Here is a 23,377-nt window from a genome sequence, read left to right as displayed (position 1 = left end):
TCTCTCTACACACTATATGTGCTTTTTTTTGTCACAACTGAAATTAGGCAAACTATTATAATTTTAGCAACCAGGAAATGGAGTGATTTCTGCATAGCACAGCTTTAACATTTAAATGATAAACCCTGATGGTCATCAAGACTGTCATAGGTGTCAAAATTAAAGGAGGATCTGGAAGTGTGAATTCAAGAGATTATTTATTTGTTTAATAGTTATCTTTAGCCAACAGTGCAGTACAAAGGCAAAAACATTTTGCAGTCACAGAATTCCACTTGTGAAAAACATGCTCTGTATACAGTAGTAACCATTCACTGGTTGAACTGAAAACGTTTAACAATAGGTAGAACAGTGCCCATGAAAAATATTAAATTCATTGGTTGCTTTCAGCATAAAAAGATGAATGACCAAAACAAACAAAAGTAGTCTATGCAGATTGTGAAAATAAAGGTTCAGCCCATTCCAAGCTATAGAATGTGGACCACTATTTAGCCATATCCAATCAGGAGTAAAAGTATACTCTGTATGGTTTAGTCGACTTCCTCAATGGTTGGTCCAGAGGATCCGCCTCCTCCGGGTGTGGCACCACCAGCCCCTGGCATCCCTCCTGGCATCCCCCCGGGCATGCCCCCTGCACCCTGGTACAGCTTGGTGATGATTGGGTTACACACCTTCTCCAGCTCCTTCTGGTGGTGCTCAAACTCCTCCTTCTCTGCAGACTACAAGGAGAGAGAAAGAGAAAGGTAGATTAGTGCTCTAATCTCCTTGTTGAACCACCAGACATTTGTTTAATCTAATTACAATGAGGGACTCCGAGCGCTATAATTGATTTTAAATATGAATGTTAACCCACTCCATTCTGGTTGAAAGGCCCAGGGCCAGTACTGTACCTGGTTCTTATCCAGCCAGCTGATGACCTCGTTGCACTTGTCCATGATCTTCTGTTTGTCCTCGTCGCTGAGCTTGCCCTTGAGCTTCTCGTCCTCCACGGTGGACTTCATGTTAAAGGCGTACGACTCCAGGACGTTTTTGGATGCCACCTTGTCCCTCTGGACATCATCCGCAGCTTTGTACTGCTCAGCCGCCTGGACCATGCGCTCTATGTCCTCCTTACTCAGACGACCTATGGAGAGAGGGACAGTCAATGATATGGAGGATTTGTTAAAGCATTGTTGGAGAGGACAAATCCTATTTAAAATGTTGTGCATACTTTACAATGACATTGTATTTAAAGCTACATTCTGGGATTCAGATGTTCAAGATTCAAAGGGTAAATATAAATACATTGAAATGAACATGAACAGATTCCCAGATCCCAGACTATAGACTAAAAACGCAATCTGAGATTGGATCATCCATGTTTGGACATAAATATACAGTTGAAGTCGGAGGTTTACATACACCTTTGCAAGTTACATTTAAACTCAGTTTTCCCAATTCCTGACATTTAATCCTCGTAAAAATTCCCCGTCTTAGGTCAGTTAGGATCGCCACTTTATTTTAAGAATGTGAAATGACAGAATAATAGTAGAGAGAATGATTTATTTAAGCTTTTATTTCATTCATCACTTTCCCAGTGATGGTATTGAAACCAGGTGTGATGGAAGACAAGACAAAACCAATGGAAAATGAAAAATGGATCAGCGACGGCTAGAAGGTCGGTGACGTCGACCTCCGAACACTGCCCGATCAAGGAAAGGGACCAACTTCGGCGGAAGTCGTGACATTCTCTCTACTATTATTCTGACACTTCACATTCTTAAAATAAAGTGGTGATCCTAACTGACCTAAGACAGGGAATTTTTACTAGGATTCAATGTTAGGAATTGTGAAAAACTGTTTAAATGTATTTGGCTAAGGTGTATGTAGACCTTTCACTTCAACGGTATATACAGTGCCTTGCGAAAGTATTCGGCCCCCTTGAACTTTGCGACCTTTTGCCACATTTCAGGCTTCAAACATAAAGATATAAAACTGTATTTTTTTGTGAAGAATCAACAACAAGTGGGACACAATCATCAAGTGGAACGACATTTATTGGATATTTCAAACTTTTTTAACAAATCAAAAACTGAAAAATTGGGTGTGCAAAATTATTCAGCCCCCTTAAGTTAATACTTTGTAGCGCCACCTTTTGCTGCGATTACAGCTGTAAGTCGCTTGGGGTATGTCTCTATCAGTTTTGCACATCGAGAGACTGACATTTTTTCCCATTCCTCCTTGCAAAACAGCTTGAGCTCAGTGAGGTTGGATGGAGAGCATTTGTGAACAGCAGTTTTCAGTTCTTTCCACATATTCTCGATTGGATTCAGGTCTGGACTTTGACTTGGCCATTCTAACACCTGGATATGTTTATTTTTGAACCATTCCATTGTAGATTTTGCTTTATGTTTTGGATCATTGTCTTGTTGGAAGACAAATCTCCGTCCCAGTCTCAGGTCTTTTGCAGACTCCATCAGGTTTTCTTCCAGAATGGTCCTGTATTTGGCTTCATCCATCTTCCCATCAATTTTAACCATCTTCCCTGTCCCTGCTGAAGAAAAGCAGGCCCAAACCATGATGCTACCACCACCATGTTTGACAGTGGGGGTGGTGTGTTCAGGGTGATGAGCTGTGTTGCTTTTACGCCAAACATAACGTTTTGCATTGTTGCCAAAAAGTTCAATTTTGGTTTCATCTGACCAGAGCACCTTCTTCCACATGGTTGGTGTGTCTCCCAGGTGGCTTGTGGCAAACTTTAAACAAAACTTTTTATGGATATCTTTAAGAAATGGCTTTCTTCTTGCCACTCTTCCATAAAGGCAAGATTTGTGCAATATACGACTGATTGTTGTCCTATGGACAGAGTCTCCCACCTCAGCTGTAGACCTCTGCAGTTCATCCAGAGTGATCATGGGCCTCTTGGCTGCATCTCTGATCAGTCTTCTCCTTGTATGAGCTGAAAGTTTAGAGTGACGGCCAGGTCTTGGTAGATTTGCAGTGGTCTGATACTCCTTCCATTTCAATAGTATCACTTGCACAGTGCTTGGGATGTTTAAAGCTTGGGCAATCTTTTTGTATCCAAATCCGGCTTTTAACTTCTTCACAACAGTATCTCGGACCTGCCTGGTGTGTTCCTTGTTCTTCATGATGCTCTCTGCGCTTTTAACGGACCTCTGAGACTATCACAGTGCAGGTGCATTTATACGGAGACTTGATTACACACAGGTGGATTGTATTTATCATCATTAGTCATTTAGGTCAACATTGGATCATTCAGATATCCTCACTGAACTTCTGGAGAGAGTTTGCTGCACTGAAAGTAAAGGGGCTGAATAATTTTGCACGCCCAATTTTTCAGTTTTTGATTTGTTAAAAAAGTTTGAAATATCCAATAAATGTCGTTCCACTTCATGATTGTGTCCCACTTGTTGTTGATTCTTCACAAAAAAATACAGTTTTATATCTTTATGTTTGAAGCCTGAAATGTGGCAAAAGGTCACAAAGTTCAAGGGGGCCGAATACTTTCGCAAGGCACTGTATATATATATATATAAATGTCTACACTATGAGGTTGGAATAATACTGTGAAATTGATTAGGTGGGATGGAGTTTTCGACTGCTTAGCGACATCACCAAGGGTTAAATTAGTTGATGGACCAATAAGAAAGAGAGTTCCAAACTTGTCTGCCAATAACAGTTTGTTTTCAGTTTTCCCCTCCCCACTCAGATCACTCCCAGAGTCCTAGCTTAGTTCTTGCTTGAGAAATGTCTCTTTGCTAAGAATCTATTTTTGTTTATTTTTGTCCTTTTAAATTGAAAACAATCACAGTAAGGTACTAAATTGTTACCCAAAAATGATTTGATATTGAAATGAAAACAGATTTTTTTGCTTGCATTCATCTAATGGCCCCTCCCCTACATTTTAGAGAGCAATTGTATGAGTTTAAAATCATAACATTTTCCCATTTATTTGAGCATAGCTCAGTATTTGAATTATTTATTTCATACAGTCATTTTTGCTCAACTTTATCAAGGTTGTCAAGAATTTCAGACCTCTCCGTGTAAAATGTTTTGATAAAATGTTTTCTGATTATGTTCCCACCTCCCAAAAGACTTGACTCTCCACCAAAAGTGTTTGAATACATAATTATTGATCGCTTTTACTCAAAATGTGTTAATTATGGAATAGCACTGAATAACTTGAATCACTGTTTGTGATTATAAAATAAATGTACCATCATTTGTTCAAGACACCTGCTACCCTAGCAGAGGAGTGTTACATAGTGACTCATATTCATCACAGTGTGTTTGAAGCTGCTTTTTGGATCAAGGTCAGAGAATTACTGGCCAGTTTAAATTTAATTAATTGTAAGCAGTTTTGGGAGTTCAAATGTAGTTTCGATAAAGATTTGAATACTTTAACACCTGATGTTGTGAGGGATAAGATTATCTAAATTGAACTTTCCCAAAATGAGAGCCCCAACAACACTTACAAAAAATATGTGTGAAATAACTATGTGAAATAGTGCCTATTGCCAACCCATGTCCACTGTGGATGGCAGTGCAGCATTTTGAATTATACCCCTGTGTTATCAGTATTTCTGTGACTTACCCAGCACTTCAATAGTTTTGTATTTTCAGCAGATTCCCTAAAACACAAAACTCATCCCCTGTGATTGGTTGTGGCTCAGCATGCTCTATTGTGCCTCGGGGCAGTTTGTTTGCCTGGTTTCCAATGCACAAGCTAAACTTTCCTGCCAGGCTGGGAAATACCAGGCTCCGGAGTGTATTGACAACCCCCCTGTATTATTGGAATTTCTGACTTTTTTTCAAAAAGGATAATTAAAGGTAGGTTATTACTTACCTAAAATCTGACGTCATGTGTGTGCTTTGGCATAATGTAGGTGACTTAAAGTTAATATTTCTTCATAGAAAGGACAGAAGAGAGGACAGAAGAGAGAGGACAGAAGAGAGACAGATCAGTCATGTCAGGGTAAATACAGTGTATCAAGCTAAAACTATGTGCCACGTTTGAAAATACCTTGCTCTAACAAACTGTCTAAAAGCAGCAGGCCTGTGGTAAAACAAGTGGAATATGAATGTGTACCTTGAAAGATTATTCTTTGGAAAATGTAATTGGTTCAGACCCTTTCAACTATTCAAAGCATGAAATGTTGTGTTACTCTATGCTGTATTCACCAGCCATGAGATGGTAGTGTGTAGAGATGCTTCAGTGTCCCAGCCAGTTGTGCTGTAGGCTAACTGTCTCCTCCTCCTGTGCTTGGCAGGATGTACAGCTTCATGGGCAGAGGGTTGTACTGCGCTGGAGTTGGCTCAGCTCATTTTATTTGAGCAGGTTCAGTTGGGAATAAATCATCACATTTCAATATTTGGTGCAATATATTGAATATTGTGTAATAAGTAAATGTTAAGTGATGTCACATTTGAGTAAAGTGTGAAATGTAATTCAGTAGTAGACAGGAATAGTAGTAATGCTTATTGGGTAAGTACTTGTACTGTGAGTATCAGCCTTGCCCTCTCTGTGTCCTCTCTGTCACCAGCGTACTGGGATGCCACCCATGCCTTCATGATCCTCTCCCTGCTGGCCTGCTTCATTGGCATCGTGATCGGCGTCATGGCTTTCACACGCTCCTCCTCCTTCAGTGGGTTTGACAAGACGTTTGCTGGCCGGCATCCTCTTCTTCATCTAACCACTAGGCAGGTAGCCAAGTGGTTAGAGTGTTGGATTTAGTGACCGGAAGGTTGCAAGATCGAATCCCTGAACTGACAAGGTAAAAATCTGTCGTTCTGCCCGAGCAAGGCAGTTAACCCACTCTTCCTAGGCCGAATTAGAATTTGTTCTTAACTGACATGAGATTTGAATATGTATGTTGGCAGCAGTCTCTTTGTTAGTGATGGTTGTTTAACAGTCTGATGGCCTTGAGATAGCGGTCTTTCGGTCCCAGCTTTGATGCACCTGTACTGACCTCGCTTTCTGGATGATAGTGGGGTGAACAGGCAGTGGCTCGGGTGGTTGTTGTCCTTGATCTTTTTGGCCTTCCTGTGACATCGGGTGATGTAGGTGTCCTGTAGGGTGCCATTTGAGATGGCTCTGTCCAACATGATTCATTTGAATATTATTTTTCTTCACATAAGTAAATAATCCAGTGGACAGTATGTCCATGAACTGAATGGTAATGTCTTCCCATTTTCTTTTACAGGTATATTTTACATGTGTGCCTATAGGATGCATGAAATGCCAACTCCTGCTAATTTGACATAAAAATTAAAAAAAACAGCTGAGACCAGGGTTTAGGCACCTACGTAATTTCCTGTTTACCTGACCTCTATTGAACAAGAGTTAATTAAATTGTCTGTGTCTCTCAAGTGGTATTCATCGGTCTGATAAGAATATAAACCACAGTTAATATTATGTTCAGTTATAAGTTAGAACATTTCTTTAAAGCTGCATTCTAACTTTTTGGTTGACCAGACCAAATTCACTCAATAAAAGCACATCTACGCAGTAAATGTTCTATTTGCACCCTTTCTATGCTTCCCATTCTTAAGTTTAATTTTTTCATCTTTTACATTTCGGTTTTGTACACCAGCTTTAAACAGCTGAGTATACAATATTTTTGGTTATGTACATATATTTCAGCTGTTTAGATGGTACAATGATTCTCTCTCTACACACTAGGAAGTGGCAAGTGATTTCTGCATAGCACAGCTTTAACATTAAATGATAAACCATGGTCATCAAGACTGTCATAGGTGTCAAAATTAAAGGAGGATCTGGAAGTGTGAATTCAAGAGATTCTTTATTTTTTTTAAATAGTTTTTTTAAGCCAACAGTGCAGTACAAAGGCAAAAACATTTTGCAGTCACAGAATTCCACTTGTGAAAAACATGCTCTGTATACAGTAGTAACCATTCACTGGTTGAACTGAAAACGTTTAACAATAGGTAGAACAGTGCCCATGAAAAATATTCAATTCATTGGTTGCTTTCAGCATAAAAGGATGAATGACCAAAACAAACAAAAGTAGTCTATGCAGATTGTGAAAATAAAGGTTCAGCCCATTCCAAGCTATAGAATGTGGACCACTATTTAGCCATATCCAATCAGGAGTAAAAGTATACTCTGTATGGTTTAGTCGACTTCCTCAATGGTTGGTCCAGAGGATCCGCCTCCTCCGGGTGTGGTACCACCAGCCCCTGGCATCCCTCCTGGCATCCCCCCGGGCATGCCCCCTGCACCCTGGTACAGCTTGGTGATGATTGGGTTACACACCTTCTCCAGCTCCTTCTGGTGGTGCTCAAACTCCTCCTTCTCTGCAGACTACAAGGAGAGAGAGAACGAGAAAGGTAGATTAGTGCTCTAATCTCCTTGTTGAACCACCAGACATTTGTTTAATCTAATTACAATGAGGGACTCCGAGCGCTATAATTGATTTTAAATATGAATGTTAACCCACTCCATTCTGGTTGAAAGGCCCAGGGCCAGTACTGTACCTGGTTCTTATCCAGCCAACTGATGACCTCGTTGCACTTGTCCATGATCTTCTCTTTGTCCTCGTCGCTGAGCTTGCCCTTGAGCTTCTCGTCCTCCACGGTGGACTTCATGTTAAAGGCGTACGACTCTAGGCCGTTTTTGGACGACACCTTGTCCCTCTGGACATCGTCCGCAGCTTTGTACTGCTCAGCCTCCTGGACCATGCGCTCTATGTCCTCCTTACTCAGACGACCTATGGCGAGAGGGACAGAAAATGAGATGGAGGCTTTGTTAAAGTATGGTTGGAGAGAACATCCCTATTTAAAAATGGTGTGCATACCTTACAATGGCATAGTATTGAAAGCTACATTCTGGGATTTGGATGTTCAAGAATCAAAGGGTAAATATCAAAAATTGAATTGCCATGAACAGATCACCAGATCCCAGACTATAGATTTACATGTCAATCTGTGATTGGTTCATCCATGTTTGGACTTTTGAATATACTGTATATACATCTACACACACAGTACCAGTCAAACATTTGGACACACCTAGTCATTCAAGGGTTTTTCTTTATTTGGACTATTTTCTACATTGTAAGAGTAATAGTGAAGACATCAAAACTATGAAATAACACATATGGAATCATGTAGTTATTTACAGAAATGTTAAACAAAATCAAAATATGTTTTATATTTGAGATTCTTCAAAGTAGCTTCAAAATGACTCATGAGCCTAGTCCAACAGTAGTACCCTGTTGGAACCAAAAATAATATTCAGATATTACACGTTTCTAATTTTGTTAGAAAGTAATTTTCATTTAAGTTGTAGTGTACTGTTAGCGAGCTAGCTAATGTTAGCTGGCTCGCTAGCGAACTTTACGTGCATGATCTTTGTAGTAATATTACTCGTACCGCAGATCAATTTCCTTGCTAGTTATAGCCTAATGTTAGCTAGCTAACACTGAACCTGGTTTTTGTTGCCTGCAGATTCATGCAGGGCAGTAATGTCATGAGCTGGGATTATGTATCATTGTTTAGCTAGCTACATGTCTTGAAAGTTAATGATGTCACTGAGACAACTGTTGATAGACGTTGTTGGTAAATTCAGAGCGCAGAATAACTGACAAATTTACAAACGCTCAACAGCCATTGAATATGGCCAATGTCAGTAAACGTTGGGAAAAAAGCGCAATTAAATTGTTGCCAGGAGCAGTTGCAGTCACTTGCGATCTGGATAAAATATAAAACAGCCTAACCAGCTATGCTAGGACGAGTAAAATGGTCAGAGTGAGCTGTTCTCTCATTTGTGTCTGGAAGTCGCAAGCTAGCCAACGTTAACCAGTTTGCTTGGGTGCTTGACTGCGGTAAACAATATAATTGTAAACAAACACTGTTCAGTCTCAAAATATGGTTAAAACTAGAATTTTGATATCATGGATGATCAGTCCTTGTATCCATAGCTAGGTCTATACATTTGAGAGTGGGTACACATTTCTCCAGTCCCATCCCTCAACTTTTCCCCCAAAACAGTGGCGGGTGGGTGAGTATTTATTGTTTGAAAATCAGATGTGTCCTTTAACTGTAACTACTACTAAGTATACCTTTGTCATTGGTGATGGTGATCTTATTCTCCTTGCCAGTGCTCTTGTCAGAGGCGGACACGTTCATGATGCCGTTGGCATCAATGTCAAAGGTGACCTCTATCTGAGGCACACCCCGGGGGGCTGGTGGGATCCCACACAGCTCAAACTTCCCCAGTAGGTTGTTGTCTTTGGTCATCGCTCTTTCCCCCTCATACACCTGACAGGACACAGACACGCACTCAGGTCAACACTCATGTGGATACATTCTGATTCAAATCCCAAGTTTTAATGTAAACACTCACAAATAAATTAGTGTGTGGGTCAATATTGATCCAAATTCAACTTAAATATCAACTAGAGTATATGCTAACATTTTGACACTCATGGACACAATCCCATTGAGATACCTAGGAATGAGTCATAAGTACGTTCCGCTCACCTGAATGAGCACCCCAGGCTGGTTGTCTGAGTATGTGGTGAAGGTTTGTGTCTGCTTGGTGGGGATGGTGGTGTTCCTCTTGATGAGCACAGTCATGACCCCTCCGGCCGTCTCAATGCCCAGGGACAGAGGTGTGACGTCCAGCAGCAGCAGGTCCTGCACGTTCTCAGACTTGTCGCCAGACAAGATAGCCGCCTGGACAGCTGTCAACAGACACGGGGTCATCACTCATTCTTAAACAAACCATCAAAGAATGTACAATGTCTTTTCGATATTAGTCTCCACCCGGCACAGCCAGAAGAGGACTGGCCACCTCTCAGACTGGTTCCCCTCTAGGTTTCTTCCTAGGTTTTGGCCTTTCTAGGCAGTTTTTCCTAGCCACCGTGCTTCTAAACCTGCATTGCTTGCTGTTTGGGGTTTTAGGCTGAGTTTCTGTACAGCACTTTGATATATCAGCTGATGTAAGAAGGGCTAGATAAATACATTTGATTTGATTAGGGCTTCTCTGGATGAAGGTTAGAAATGGTAGAACAGGAAAAGACAGTTGACAAGAAGGTTTACTGGGCAAAGCTTTAGATAAAAGAGGGAGCTAGAAAAATAAAGAGCCTCACCTGCACCATAGGCGACAGCCTCATCAGGGTTGATGCTCTTGTTGAGCTCCTTCCCGTTGAAGAAGTCCTGCAGCAACTTCTGAATCTTGGGAATGCGCGTGGAGCCTCCCACCAGGACAATGTCGTGGACCTGGGCTTTGTCCATCTTGGCATCCCTAAGAGACTTCTCAACGGGGTCCAGGGTGCCTCTGAACAGGTCAGCGTTCAGCTCCTCAAAGCGAGCCCTGGTGATGGAGGTGTAGAAGTCGACACCCTCATACAGAGAGTCGATTTCGATGCTGGCCTGGGTGCTGGAGGAGAGGGTGCGCTTGGCACGCTCACAGGCAGTGCGCAGACGACGCACGGCCCTCTTGTTGTCGCTGATATCCTTCTTGTATTTGCGCTTGAATTCTGAGATGAAGTGGTTGACCATGCGGTTGTCGAAGTCCTCTCCTCCAAGATGGGTGTCTCCGGCAGTGGACTTCACCTCAAAGATCCCGTCTTCGATGGTCAGGATGGACACATCAAACGTACCACCGCCCAGGTCAAAGATTAGGACGTTTCTCTCCATTCCCACCTAAAAACATTTTCTTTTGTGAGTTAAATTATTTTTAGGGTGAAATTTGTCTCTCAAAACACATGGGCCTCAGGTATGCATTACAGTTCTGAGTTCTAAGTACTGTTGTTCGTGTTGATAAATATATATAAATGAACCTTCTTGTCCAGGCCATAGGCGATAGCAGCAGCGGTTGGCTCATTGATGATGCGGAGTACGTTGAGACCTGAGATGGTCCCTGCGTCTTTGGTGGCCTGGCGCTGAGAGTCGTTGAAGTAAGCTGGCACAGTGACCACTGCATTGGTTATAGTCTGCAGGAGGAAATATTTACAACTAAGTGAACAGACAAAACAGTCTTCATTTTTGAAAGTCACCTCTACAGTGTGAGAAAAATGCATTTATATTTTGTTAAATCATTCAGTAACACCCAAAAGACCATAACATGCGTTGCTATGAAGACAGAGTGATAGGACTGTTGTGATGCTCACTTTGCCCAGGTAGGCCTCTGCAATCTCCTTCATCTTGACCAGCACCATGGAGGAGATCTCCTCTGGGTAGAAGGCCTTGGTCTCTCCCTTGTACTCCACTTGGACCTTGGGCCGTGTCGAGTCGTTGATCACTGTAAACGGCCAGTGTTTCATGTCTGCCTGGACGACATTGTCGTCAAACTTCCGCCCAATCAGCCGCTTCGCATCTGGGAAAAGATAAGGGGGTAAACAAGAGTTAATGCCACACAAGTACATCTTATATACCGTACATGGTATTCGATCAATTTCTCCAAGTGAATATCTTACCAAACACTGTGTTTGTGGGGTTCATGGCCACTTGGTTCTTGGCAGCGTCCCCAATCAGCCTTTCTGTGTCTGTGAAGGCGACGTAGCTGGGTGTGGTTCTATTGCCCTGGTCATTGGCAATGATTTCCACTTTGCCATGCTGGAACACACCCACACATGAGTAGGTGGTGCCCAGGTCAATGCCAACTGCTGGTCCCTTTGACATGGTGTCTGAAAATGAAGAGCGATATCTTTAAAACAAACCGTGTGGTGGCAAAGTAGAGATTTTTGTAAAAGTAAAAGTAGAGATCCTGAGGGTAGACTCTGGGACAACTCTGTACAACTGGTCAAGTTGGGTCTATTTTGGTATAGGCCTGTGACACATGATGCTATTTTCAGAAAAGTTCATACTTTTTGTCGTAGCCTATTGTGTCATTGAAAGACCCCGGGACCACCTGTTCAAAAAGGAGTATTGCATTATTGGATACTCACACTGCTCTCAAGGCAGGTCTGCCGGTTTTTACTAGCGGAAGTGAATTTTCATAGCAGGTTTATGAGAACTTAAGAAACAGGTTAGGATAATTAATGTGGCATGTTAGGAGAATGAATGTATAATATTAGGATAATTAGATTAAGGTTAGGAAAAGGGTTAGAAATTGCTAAAATTGTCCCAACCCCACAAATCTAGATACAAACAGGTCTGTCCTGAGAACAGTCTTAGTTTCCACTAATGTGATTCTGCATTCCAAAGACTCATCCTTGTCTTGACCTTCAGTGCAACAGCTGTCTTTCAACCAGACATTCTTCAAAGCATTTCGTCTTGATACAGACAGTTATTTTAGTAGCAGGTTAGAAGAGCCATTTCGCTAACCTTAGTCTCATAACCTGCTAAGACAAAGTAACTTTGGTATCGAAGCAGCGTGAAGTGTGTTTCCCTAGTTACAGGTTGGGAGTAGGCATGGGGGTAAAGAGGACGTGCTTTATTATAGCATTTTACATTTTAGTAATTAACAGACACTCTTAACCAGAGCTATTTACAGTTAGTGCATTCATTTTAAGGTGGCCCAACCACATAACACAGGCATAGAAAGTACATTTCTCCTCAAAGTAGCTATCCAGTCAGTTGAAAGGGGGGGGGGGGGGTTAAGTGCAAGTCACGTTACTGTTTACGTTTTTTTTATTTTTATGTCCGCCTGTTTTAACTGAATAGCTAAAGTAACTCCATACTTAACACTTTAACCAAATTAACACGAAGAACAAATACTGGAAGCGATTCCTCACTATCACCTACTCAAATACAAAACAAACATTTTGCCATGAGTTGTGTCACTGAGGGCTCTGCCCTGCTGCGGGTGAGTTGGGAAATTGCTGGAACATTCAGTTCCGTTTCATCACCATCCAACTCACGTAGGCTAGACTTGATAGGCTTGCCATTAAAATAAGTTTCACACGCAATTATTTAAACTCGAACATATGTTACCAGCACATTGGGCTACATCGACAGAGTAAACCAATTGTTCAACTGAATTGGTTAATGTTGGAAGGCAAGCCTTCTTCACAGTTAGCCTAACAAGAGAGCGTCCCTTTAAACTGCAAGCAAACTGAAACTGCCATATCCGATGACGCAATCGTTGAAACTATTTTTGCGTTCAAAAAATAATGTAGCCATTTTCAATTAGTATTTGGGCTTACAGGAGACGTTGAATATGGCGATTCTACAGGAGACTTGAATATGAAACCCAACCGTAGGTAACGTTTCCTGTGAATCCAGATTATGCCTTATATAGCCATTTATGCTTGCAGTTTCAGTATTGCTTCAAGCTTGTTAGCCTAACTTACTGTTTTTCCATCTCCAACCATTGTAATGCTGATATTCAACCTCAATTTAAAAATACTTACCTTATTAAAGATAAGAAATCAGACAGAAAATGTAGCTTCACCCTGAACAGTACCGAAGGTTTCCGCATCTACAATATTCTCGCAGAAACTGGGCGGGCTGGTGATTTCTGAGGTATATAAAGATTTCGGCAGAACAGTCTAGAACTGAGCGATGTAGCCAATCAAGTCAAGCTTCTTGTGTGCCACAGGGAGGGGCAGTTAATTGAATGCAAGTGTCACAAAAAAAAGTGATGGTGATGTCCGAGGCAGGCCAAAACTCCATCCCACCTTAACAATTTCACCGTATTACAACCTATTATTTTATTTATTTTTACCTTTAACTAGGCAAGTCAGTTAAAAACAAATTATTATTTACAATGATGGCCTACCAAAACATCAGCATCCTGGGTTCCAGCAAAATTAAAGCAGTTATAAACAATTAAAAACATTACATTACATTTCACAACAGATTTCACAACACATTATGGGTGCGTTCATAAATTCACTCTGGCTGTCTCCGATTTCAGAGCACTCTTGTCTGAGAGTAATTCAATTGTTGCGAGAAGCACAGTTGCAGTCACCAACGCTCTGGAAAAAAATGGAAACAGCCTAACCAGCTTTTCTAGGGCAAGTAAAATGGTCAGAGTGAGGTGTTCTCTCATTTGTGTCTGAAGTACTGTAGCTATCAAGCTAGCCAACGTTAGCCAGTTAGCTTGGGTTCATGACTGCCGTTGGGAGGTCAGAACTCTCGGATCAACCCTACTCCTCCGCCGGAGCTTCCAGTATGCAGTCTGAACGCTCCGATAGAAACACTCGGAGTACATTGGCACTCCAGAGTGAATTTACGAACACATGCCCTCCGGCCACTCCTCTATTTTTACATATCTACAACACAAAATCCATGTGTGTATAGTGCGTATGTTATCATGTGTGTGTGGCTGTGCCTGTGTGTGTCTCTTCACAGTCACCACTGTTCCATAAGATGTATTTGTATCTCTTTTTTAAATCCGAATTTACTGCTTGCATGATTTACTTGATGTGGCATAGTTGAATGTAGTCATGGCTCAAGGTAGTTCTGTGAGCCTCCCATAGTCTGTTCTGTACTTGGGGACTGTGAAAAGACCTCTGTTGGCATGTCTTGTGGTATGGATGGGTGTCTGAGCTGTGTGCTAGTAGTTTAAACAGACCGCTCAGGTGCATTCAACATGTCAATCTCTCCACTTACTTTGAGCCAGGAGAGATCGACATGCATATTATTGTTAGCTCTTCGTGTACATTTAAAGGCCAGCCGGGCTGCCCTGTTCTGGGCCAATTGTAATTGTCCTAAGTCCCTTTTTGTGCCCACATGACTGGACAGTAGTCCAGGTGCGACAAAACTTGGACCTGTAGGGCCTGCCTTGTTGATAGAGATGTTAAGAAAGCAGAGCAGCGCTTTATTATGGACAGACCTCTCCCCATTTTAGCAACTGTTGTATATGTTTAGACCATAATAGTTTAAAATCCAGGGTTACTTCAAGCAAACTTGCTCAATTTCCACATTATTCATTACAATATTTAGTTGAGGTTTAGTGAATGATTTTTCCTATATACAATGCTTTTAGTTTTGAAATATTTAGGACTAACCTATTTATTGGAAGTTACAATACCGGTCAAATGTTTTAGAACACCTACTCATTCAGGAGTTTCTTCATTTTTTACATTGTATAATAATAGTGAAGACATCAAAACTATGAAATAACACATATGGAATCATGTAGTAACCAAAAAAAAGTGTTTAACAAATCAAAATATATATTTATATTTGAGATTCTTCCAATAGCCACCCTTGAGATTCTTCCAATAGCCACCCTTGACACCTTTGCACACACTTGGCATTCTCTCAACCAGCTTCATGAGAGTCACCTGGAATGCATTTCAATTAACAGGTGTGCCTTCTAAAAAGTACATTTGTGAAATGTCTTTCCTTCTTAATGCATTTGAGCCAATCAGTTGTGTTGTGGCAAGGTAGGGGGTATACAGAAGATTGCCCTATTTGGTAAAAGACCAAGTCCGTATTATGGCAAGAACAGCTCTGTAACGGATCTCGTCCTCCTCTCCTGAGGAGTAGCGAGAAGGATCGGAGGACCAATGCGCAGCGTGGTAAGTGTCCATAATGTTTAATCAAAACACAACAGAACACTGGAACAAAACAATAAACGTGAATAAACGAAACAGTCCCGTGTGGCAACAAGCACTGACACGGAAGACAAACACCCACCACTCCAAAGTGAAACCAGGCTACCTAAGTATGATTCTCAATCAGGGACAACGATTGACAGCTGCCTCTGATTGAGAACCATACTAGGCCAAACACAGAAATCCCAAATTATAGAAAAACGAACATAGACAACCCACCCAACTCACGGCCTGACCACACTAAAACAAAGACATAACAAAGGAACTAAGGTCAGAACGTGATAAACTCAAATAAGCAAAGAGAAACGACAGCCAATCATTACTTTAAGACATGAAGGTCAGTCAATATGAAACATTTCAAGAACTTTGAATATTTCTTCAAGTGCGCAAAAACCATCAAGCGCTGTGATGAAACTGTCTCTCATGAGGACCGCCCCAGGAATGGAAGACCCAGAGTTGCCTCTGCTGCAGAGTATAAGCCTCAGAAATTGCAGCCCAAGTAAATACTTCACAGAAATTCAAGTAAAAGACACATCTCTGTGAGTCAGGCAGGCTGTGTGAATCAGGCCATCATGGTCGAATTTCTGCAAAGATTCCACTACTGCCGTTGTGCGGTCAGAACTCTCGGATCAACCCTACTCCTCCGCCAGAGCATCCAGTATGCGCAAATAATAAGAAGACACAAATAATAAGAAGAGACTTCCTTGGGCCAAGAAACACGTAAGAAGAGACTTCCTTGGGCCAAGAAACACGAGCAATGGACAGTGGAAATCTGTCCTTTGGTCTGGAGTCCAAATTTGAGATATTTGGTTCCAACAGCCGTGTCATTGTGAGACATGGTGTGGGTGAACGGTTTATCTCCACATGTGTTTTCCCCACCGTAAAGCATGGAGGAGGAGGTGTTATGGTGTGGTGGTGCTTTGCTGGTGACAATTTCAGAGATTTATTTAGAATTCAAGGCATACTTAACCAGCATGGCTACCACAGCATTTTGCAGCAGTAAGCCATCCCATCTGATTTGGGCTTAGTGGGACTATCATTTGTTTTTCAACAGGACAATGACCCAACACACCTCTAGGCTGTGTAAGTGCTATTTTACCAAGAAGGAGAGTGATGGAGTGCTGCATCAGATGACATGCCCTCCACAATCTCCTGACCTCAACCAAATTGAGATGGTTTGGGATGAGTCGGATCGCAGAGTGAAGGAAAAGCAGCCAATAAGTGCTCAGCATATGTGGGAACTCCTTCAAGACTGTTGGAAAAACATTCCAGACGAAGCTGGTTGATAGAATGCCAAGAGTGAGAGAATGCCCTTGAATGAGTAGGTGTTCTAAAACCTTTGACCGGTAGTGCATGCTCGACCCGCTCAGATTTCCACCACAAACACAAAAAAATTGCCCATGATTTGACACTGGTTTTCATTCAACCTTTTAATGTTTTCATCCAACCTTTCAAAACAGCATTTCTCTGTAAACTTTCCAAATGTTGACAAAACAAAATACGCTAGACCAGGTGGATGTTTTTATGTGGTAAAATTAATTACACAAAAAATGTCGGTGGAAACGTTTTAATGCGCAAATATTGATATAGGCCAATCACCAGTATACCAAAGTAGTCACGTGGAGTCACATGATGACATGTGATGACATGTTGTGTGGTCCTCCCACTACAACTCATCAGGAATGCATACAGTTTATGAAGTTAAAGATTAAATAAATTATGATGAACTTCACAGGGTCGGGAAAGTGCAAGGTGATGTGCTTTATTCTCCTTTCCAATAAATATCAATGGTCTAAATATGGTTACATGATAATCTATGCTTGGCAAATACAAATAAACTCGCTATTTTGTCCATAATAATCTCATCATGTAAACTATACATCCGCAGATAGTACTGTTGACTAGAGCGCACCTAACAATACCCGAGCGGGCACACTCGCTATATAACCCAACATTTGTTGTGAGAAAACCATCAGTAGAGTTGAAAATGCGATGGAAACCCATTTAACTTGTCGTTTTTTATTCAGTACATTGGAATTTAACCTCAAAAAGTTATTTTTATGTTCATTACATCATCACGCACAACCTTTTAGTAAATTTGATGGAAACACATCTTTGGTGCGAAAATGAGCATATTGTTTTTATGCAGATTTTTGAGTATTCGCATGAAAATCTGTCAGTAATTGGATGGAAACCTACCTACTGAGATAAATATTGAAAAAAGAGTTTGGTTCACATAACAGGGCTGACCTTAAAATGAGGGACAGGTTGTTGTTGTTGTTTTTTGCCAAAATATGAATCACTAATAACATGAAATAAATAATAATCTTCAGAAATAACATTTTTCAAAGCAGCAAAATATCAAGGGCTTTACAATGATGGTGAAAACTTGGAGAAATGTTGGGCATAAGTGGGTGAAAATCTTACTCGTAGTCACAGAGGATGCATGTCAAAATGCTGAATTGTTTCACTTTACAAAGTCTGTTCAGAGTTATTGAATTTTACATGCAATGTGTTCTATATTAATGGGCACTTAATTTAATTTAACAGTCTTTAAAAATGCTATATTTGTACACAATTTCTACTTAAAATATCAAAGGGATGCAAAATACACTAATTTCGTGGAATGACCTCTCATGGTCTTTCACTTTAGTTGTTTAATTTATACTGTCAGCAAAAAGCATAGGCCTACCATGTAATTGTAATATGCATTGCATTTTGCATATCAACAACATAATGTGAGTTTGGTTTTATATAATTACAGTTTTTCTCAATTGCTAAAACACAATTTCTGAAACCTTGCTCCATTTCCTGAAAATATTAAACACAAAACCTCATCTTCAAGCACTATTTACATAACCACTGACCTCTTGCAAAATGAAACATTCGCCTCAAAGCAGTTTTACCTGTGTTCAAAATCAAACACTGCTCTCAAATCATAAACAAAGTGGTCAAAATGATATACACTCACAAGCAGTCAGTAAACAATACACCAAAAAATAGAAAACACATTGTTTAAAACATACAATTCTCAAGGAGAAGTACATTTTTTATCTAAAAAAATATTTATATTTTTCCGCCATTTTCTTTTGATAAACGAAAACATGTTCTATCATAGTAGCTCAAAATTGATCAGAAATTACTACTCTGCTTTGCTCTTTGCAATTTTGTTTTTTGTTCTTCCTCTATTTTTACAGTACTGTACCCTGCATCTCACAAACTTGTCCTTTGTCTCTTTGTCCTTTGTCTCTGTGATACTGTCATTCTTGTTCTTTGTTGATATGAACCTGCAACCAGTCAAAATCTATTGAGCAGTCAGTACTGTTAATAAATGGAAAGCACAATGTTCAGGGCCATACAATTTGTCCATTGTATGGTATACAGCCTAAAATGCACTGTACTACAGTATACAATACTAAAAGGGGCAAAACATTCAAATGAGTAAACATGTGATCAATGTGCTTCTTCTTATCTTTGGGCTGGGTCAGGCCAGTGCACTTCGTCGACATCACAAGCTATATTGTCCCTCCTGAGGCAACGGGGGAAGAAGCCTCTTGTGTGCCGTGTCCAGCCCTGACATGATTCCTCACCTATATCACCACAGGCTAAATCCATGGCTTGCAGCAGATTTACTCTGGTGTAGGGTTGTCTATCATACACTTTCCATCTCCAAGAGGAGAAAAACTCCTCAATCGGATTCAGGAAAGGCGAGCATGGAGGGAGGTACAAGTTCATAAACTGCCCATTGATGTTAAACCATTCCCTTACCTGAGCAGCTCAGTGGAAACTGACATTGTCCCACACTATCACATAGGTGGGAATGGGATTCTCATTTAGCTCTTGACCCTGCTGCTCTTGAACCTGCAGCTCAAATAAAATATCTATTAGATTGGCAATAAATCTTAGAAGGTGCTGGGTGTTATATGGCCCAAGTGTAAAATGGTGATGTAGAACACCATAGTTGCTGATAGCAGCACAGATTGTGACATTGCCACCTCGTTGACCAGGGACTTCAACAATGGCCCGCTGTCCAATCATGTTTCGGCCTCTCCTTCTCCTCTTTGTTAGATTGAAGCCTGCTTCATCGACAAAGATGAACTCATGGGGTCTGTCCAAGGATTCCAAGTCAAATATTGTCTGTGTAGAAATACAATATACTGTATGTAGGATTTTGTAAGTCATACAGAGACAGTGCTATACTGTAGAGTACAATTAGGCTTCTGATTCACATACATTGTATGTACTGAAGAGTAATGTCATTCACATAGCATGTGTTAGTACTGTAGACAATCTGGATTACAGTAAATGTTTCTGAATGTACACTTACTTGCACATACTGAGCTCGCAGTTCTTTCACCCTTGGTGAGTTGCACTCAAAAGGTACTCTGTATACTTGTTTCATTCGCATCCTGTTACGATGGAGGACACGGCCAATTGTGGAAATGCTTACACTGTCGATTCCCTGGAAGTGTGTTGTCTTGTATCACTCGTTCCTGGATTTCTCTGAGTCGTATTGCATTATCTTGAAGGACCATGCCAACTATAACGGCCTCTTGCTCCCGAGTGAATATAGCTGTCCTTCCACCTGCACGTGGCAGCCTTGCAATTCTACAAAAAGTAGTTGTGCAGTTACAAAACATATTCACACAGTACAATACATACAGTGATTAACTTTCCAAATGTCTATTGAAACAGCTGCATATAGTATAGTACAGTAAATTTGCAATTACAAAAATACAGAAGTGTACTGTACCTGTTCTCTTCTCTGAATGTCCTTACTATGGTGGACACAGAAAATCGCCTCAAATTGGATTGCACTCTAAGTCCTGCTTCCCTCATTGTCAGTCCATGGACAAGAATATAATTCAGTATTTATGCTGCAGTAGTTTATGTGTCAGGGGGCTAGGGTCAGTTTGCTATATCTGGAGTACTTCTCCTGTCTTATCCGGTGTCCTGTGTGCATTTAAGTATGCTCTCTCTAATTCTCTCTTTCTCTCTTTCTTTCTCTCTCTCGGAGGACCTGAGCCCCAGGACCATGCCTCAGGACTACCTGGCATGATGACTCCCTGCTGTCCCCAGTCCACCAGGCCGTGCTGCTGCTCCAGTTTCAACTGTTCTGCTTGTGATTATTATTATTTGACCATGCTGGTCATTTATGAACATTTGAACATCTTTTGTTATAATCTCCACCCGGCACAGCTAGAAGAGGACTGGCCACCCCTCATAGCCTGGTTCCTCCCTAGGTTTCTTCCTAGGTTTTGGCCTTTCTAGGGAGTTTTTCCGAGCCACCGTGCTTTGCTTCTATACTGCATTGCTTGCTGTTTGGGGTTTTAGGCTGGGTTTCTGTACAGCACTTTGAGATATCAGCTGATGTACGAAGGGCTCTATAAATAAATTTGATTTGAACATGGTCTATAATTGTTGCTCGAATTTCATCAGATATTTCCACTCTTTGTATTCCTCTTCCTCTTCGTCATCCTCTTCCTCTTTCTTGCCCTCCTCCTCCTCTTCCTCCTCGTCACCCACCTCACATACGCACTCGTCTTCTCACATTGTTTCTTCTATCCATTCTCAGACTTTCTCCTTCCCACCTTCAACAACCTGTTTGCTCTCTGAACTGGCTTATATTGGTTGTGTCACATCATTTGAAACAGGTTAAATCAATTTTGAGTGGTTGTGTTCAATCAATGACATGTCTTCTCTATTTGTATTTGATTGTTGCCACTTGTGTTTAGAGTTTTGCTGAAAAGTCTAACTTAGATCTGCAAATTGTGTTTTACCATGTGAAATGGTTTAAGGTATTGACAACAGACTGCATAATTAGCTAAATGAGTCCAGGCAACTGAGAACTTTGTTCAGCCAATGGGTTTTAGTGTTTTAGCAATTGAGAAAAACTGTAATGACACTAAACTGAAGAAATTATAGTTATCGTTATTTTACTGTTCGAAAAGTCAGGTGTCATAACATGAAAAAGGAACCGAAGCAAGTCAAAACATGTAAACAGTCCCCTGTTGCTATGTGGGGTTTGTTTGTCCATTGCTCATGTTGTTTGTGCTTGGATGGAATGGAACAGGGAAACTAGAGTACACGAGATGAGAGCAGAGAACACCATCTGACTCACACCCCAGGGAGAGGGAGGGAGAGAGAGAGAGAGAGAGAGAGAGAGAGAGAGAGAGAGAGAGAGAGAGAGAGAGAGAGAGAGAGAGAGAGAGAGAGAGAGAGAGAGAGAGAGAGAGAGAGAGAGAGAGAGAGAGAGAGAGAGAGAGAGAGGTTTCAGAAGAAAGTTATTTGTTTCTGGCCATTTTGAGCCTGTAACCGAACCCACAAATGCTGATTCTCCAGATACTCAACTAGTCTAAAGAAGGCCAGTTTTATTGCTTCTTTAATCAGCACAACAGTTTTCAGCTGTGCTAACAGAATTGCAAAAGGATTTTCTAATGATCAATTAGCCTTTTGAAATGACTTGGATTAGCTAATGGGCCTCCTTTCGCCAGCTACAATAGTCATTTACAACATTAACAATGTCTACACTGTATTTCTGATCAATTTGATGTTATTTTAATAGACAATTCTTTTTTTTTCTTTCAAAAACAAGGACATTTCAAAGTGACCCCAAACTTTTGAATGGTAGTGTACTTGATTTGAATGTACTTGTTACATTATGCCCGAGACTATTCATTATGTAGTCTTTACATAACACCATTAATGGCTATTAACACATTTATATTAACACCTTTCATCCAACCTACCATCACGGCTCTCTTTCCCATGGACAGTATGTGCCTGGTGTGGACTTGATTGTAACTCAATTGAGACAGACATAAAATTACATGAATTATGTCATCAAGTTGTTCCTCGAGCACTGAGCTCATCCTGTGGATCTATATCAGATCCACAACTTTGTTGAAGTCAATTGGCTTTAATCAGCACAACAATCATACAATTACTCTCAGAGGATATGTAATGAAATTGTCTGTACATTCGTGTACTTCTTTTCACCATGTTAATACAGTAAATCACTTTTAGTCTTGCATTCTAAAGCGTCATTGTAGGTATGTCTACTGACAGAGATCCTTGCCAAAATATGAAACATTTATTTAAAAAATACTTAATAATTAAGTACATAGCCATGTTGAAAATACAACATACAGTGCCTTCGGAAAGTATTCAGACCCCTTGACTTTTTCCACATTTTGTTACGTTACAGCCTTATTCTATAATGTGTTAAATAGTTTTTCCCCCTTCATCACTCTACACACAATATTCTTGGGTATGACGCTACAAGCTTGGAACACCTTTATTTGGGGAGTCTCCCATTCTTCTCTGCAGATCCTCTCAAGCTCTGTCAGGTAGGATGGGAGCGTCTCTCCAGAGATGTTTGATTAGGTTCAAGTCTGGTCTCTGGCTGGGCCACTCAAGGACAATCAGAGACTTGTCCCGAAGCCACTCCTGCGTTGTCTTGGCTGTGTGCTTAGGGTCGTTGTCCTGTTGGAAGGGGAACCTTCGCCCCAGTCTGAAGTCCTGAGTGCTCTGGAAAATGTTTTCATTAAGGATCTCTCTATACTTTGCGCCATTCATCTTTTCCTCAATCCTGACTAGTCTCCCATTCTCTGCCGCTGAAAAACATCCCCACAGCATGATCCTGCCACCACCATGCTTCACCGTAGGGATGGTGCCAGGTTTCTCTAGACGTGACGCTTGGCATTCAGGCCAAAGAGTTCAATCTTGGTTTCATCAGACCAGAGACTCTTGTTTCACATGGCCTGAGAGTCTTTAGGTGCCTTGTGGCAAACTCCAAGTGGGCTGTCATGTGCCTTTTACTGAGGAGTGGCTTCCATCTGGCCACTCTACCATAAATTCCTGATTGGTGTAGCGCTGCAGAGATGGTTGTCCTTCTGGAAGGT

At 41.0% G+C, this 23,377-nt stretch overlaps 1 protein-coding gene and 1 long non-coding RNA gene across 6 annotated transcripts in view; one reads left to right on the top strand and one right to left on the bottom strand.

Annotated features, from left to right (window-relative positions):
- Positions 1-200: 200 nt before the first annotated feature.
- Positions 201-13,467, bottom strand: LOC118359484 (heat shock cognate 70 kDa protein-like). 3 transcript variants are annotated; one of them, XM_052519830.1, is made up of 9 exons: positions 13,320-13,467; positions 11,442-11,651; positions 11,136-11,341; positions 10,806-10,958; positions 10,113-10,668; positions 9,502-9,704; positions 9,081-9,279; positions 888-1,120; positions 201-716 (listed from the first exon to the last, which is right to left on the bottom strand). In XM_052519830.1, exons 2-9 carry the CDS (start codon positions 11,644-11,646, stop codon positions 528-530), a joined length of 1,944 nt encoding a protein of 647 aa, XP_052375790.1. In that variant the 5' UTR covers positions 11,647-11,651; positions 13,320-13,467; the 3' UTR covers positions 201-527. The 3 variants fall into 3 exon arrangements, with proteins under 3 accessions (XP_052375790.1, XP_052375781.1, XP_035593919.2); XM_052519821.1 differs by lacking the exon at positions 888-1,120 and adding an exon at positions 7,495-7,727 and having other exon boundaries at positions 225-716; XM_035738026.2 differs by lacking the exons at positions 201-716; positions 888-1,120 and adding exons at positions 6,782-7,321; positions 7,495-7,727.
- The window catches only part of LOC118359585 (uncharacterized), a 23,719-nt gene continuing 12,926 nt past the window's right edge, over positions 12,585-23,377 (top strand). For 2 of the 3 annotated variants that reach the window (XR_008137697.1, XR_004820707.2), the window contains exon 1: positions 12,585-13,165. This is a non-coding gene — a long non-coding RNA (uncharacterized LOC118359585). Of the gene's footprint in view, positions 13,170-23,377 lie in introns of all 3 variants that reach the window. The other variant, XR_004820718.2, reaches the window with a different exon arrangement.

Source organism: Oncorhynchus keta, chromosome 1 (assembly GCF_023373465.1).
Source record: "Oncorhynchus keta strain PuntledgeMale-10-30-2019 chromosome 1, Oket_V2, whole genome shotgun sequence".
In the NCBI taxonomy this organism is placed as follows: domain Eukaryota; kingdom Metazoa; phylum Chordata; class Actinopteri; order Salmoniformes; family Salmonidae; genus Oncorhynchus; species Oncorhynchus keta.
Note: the sequence above shows the minus strand (reverse complement) of the source record. Positions and strands in the feature narration are given on the sequence as shown.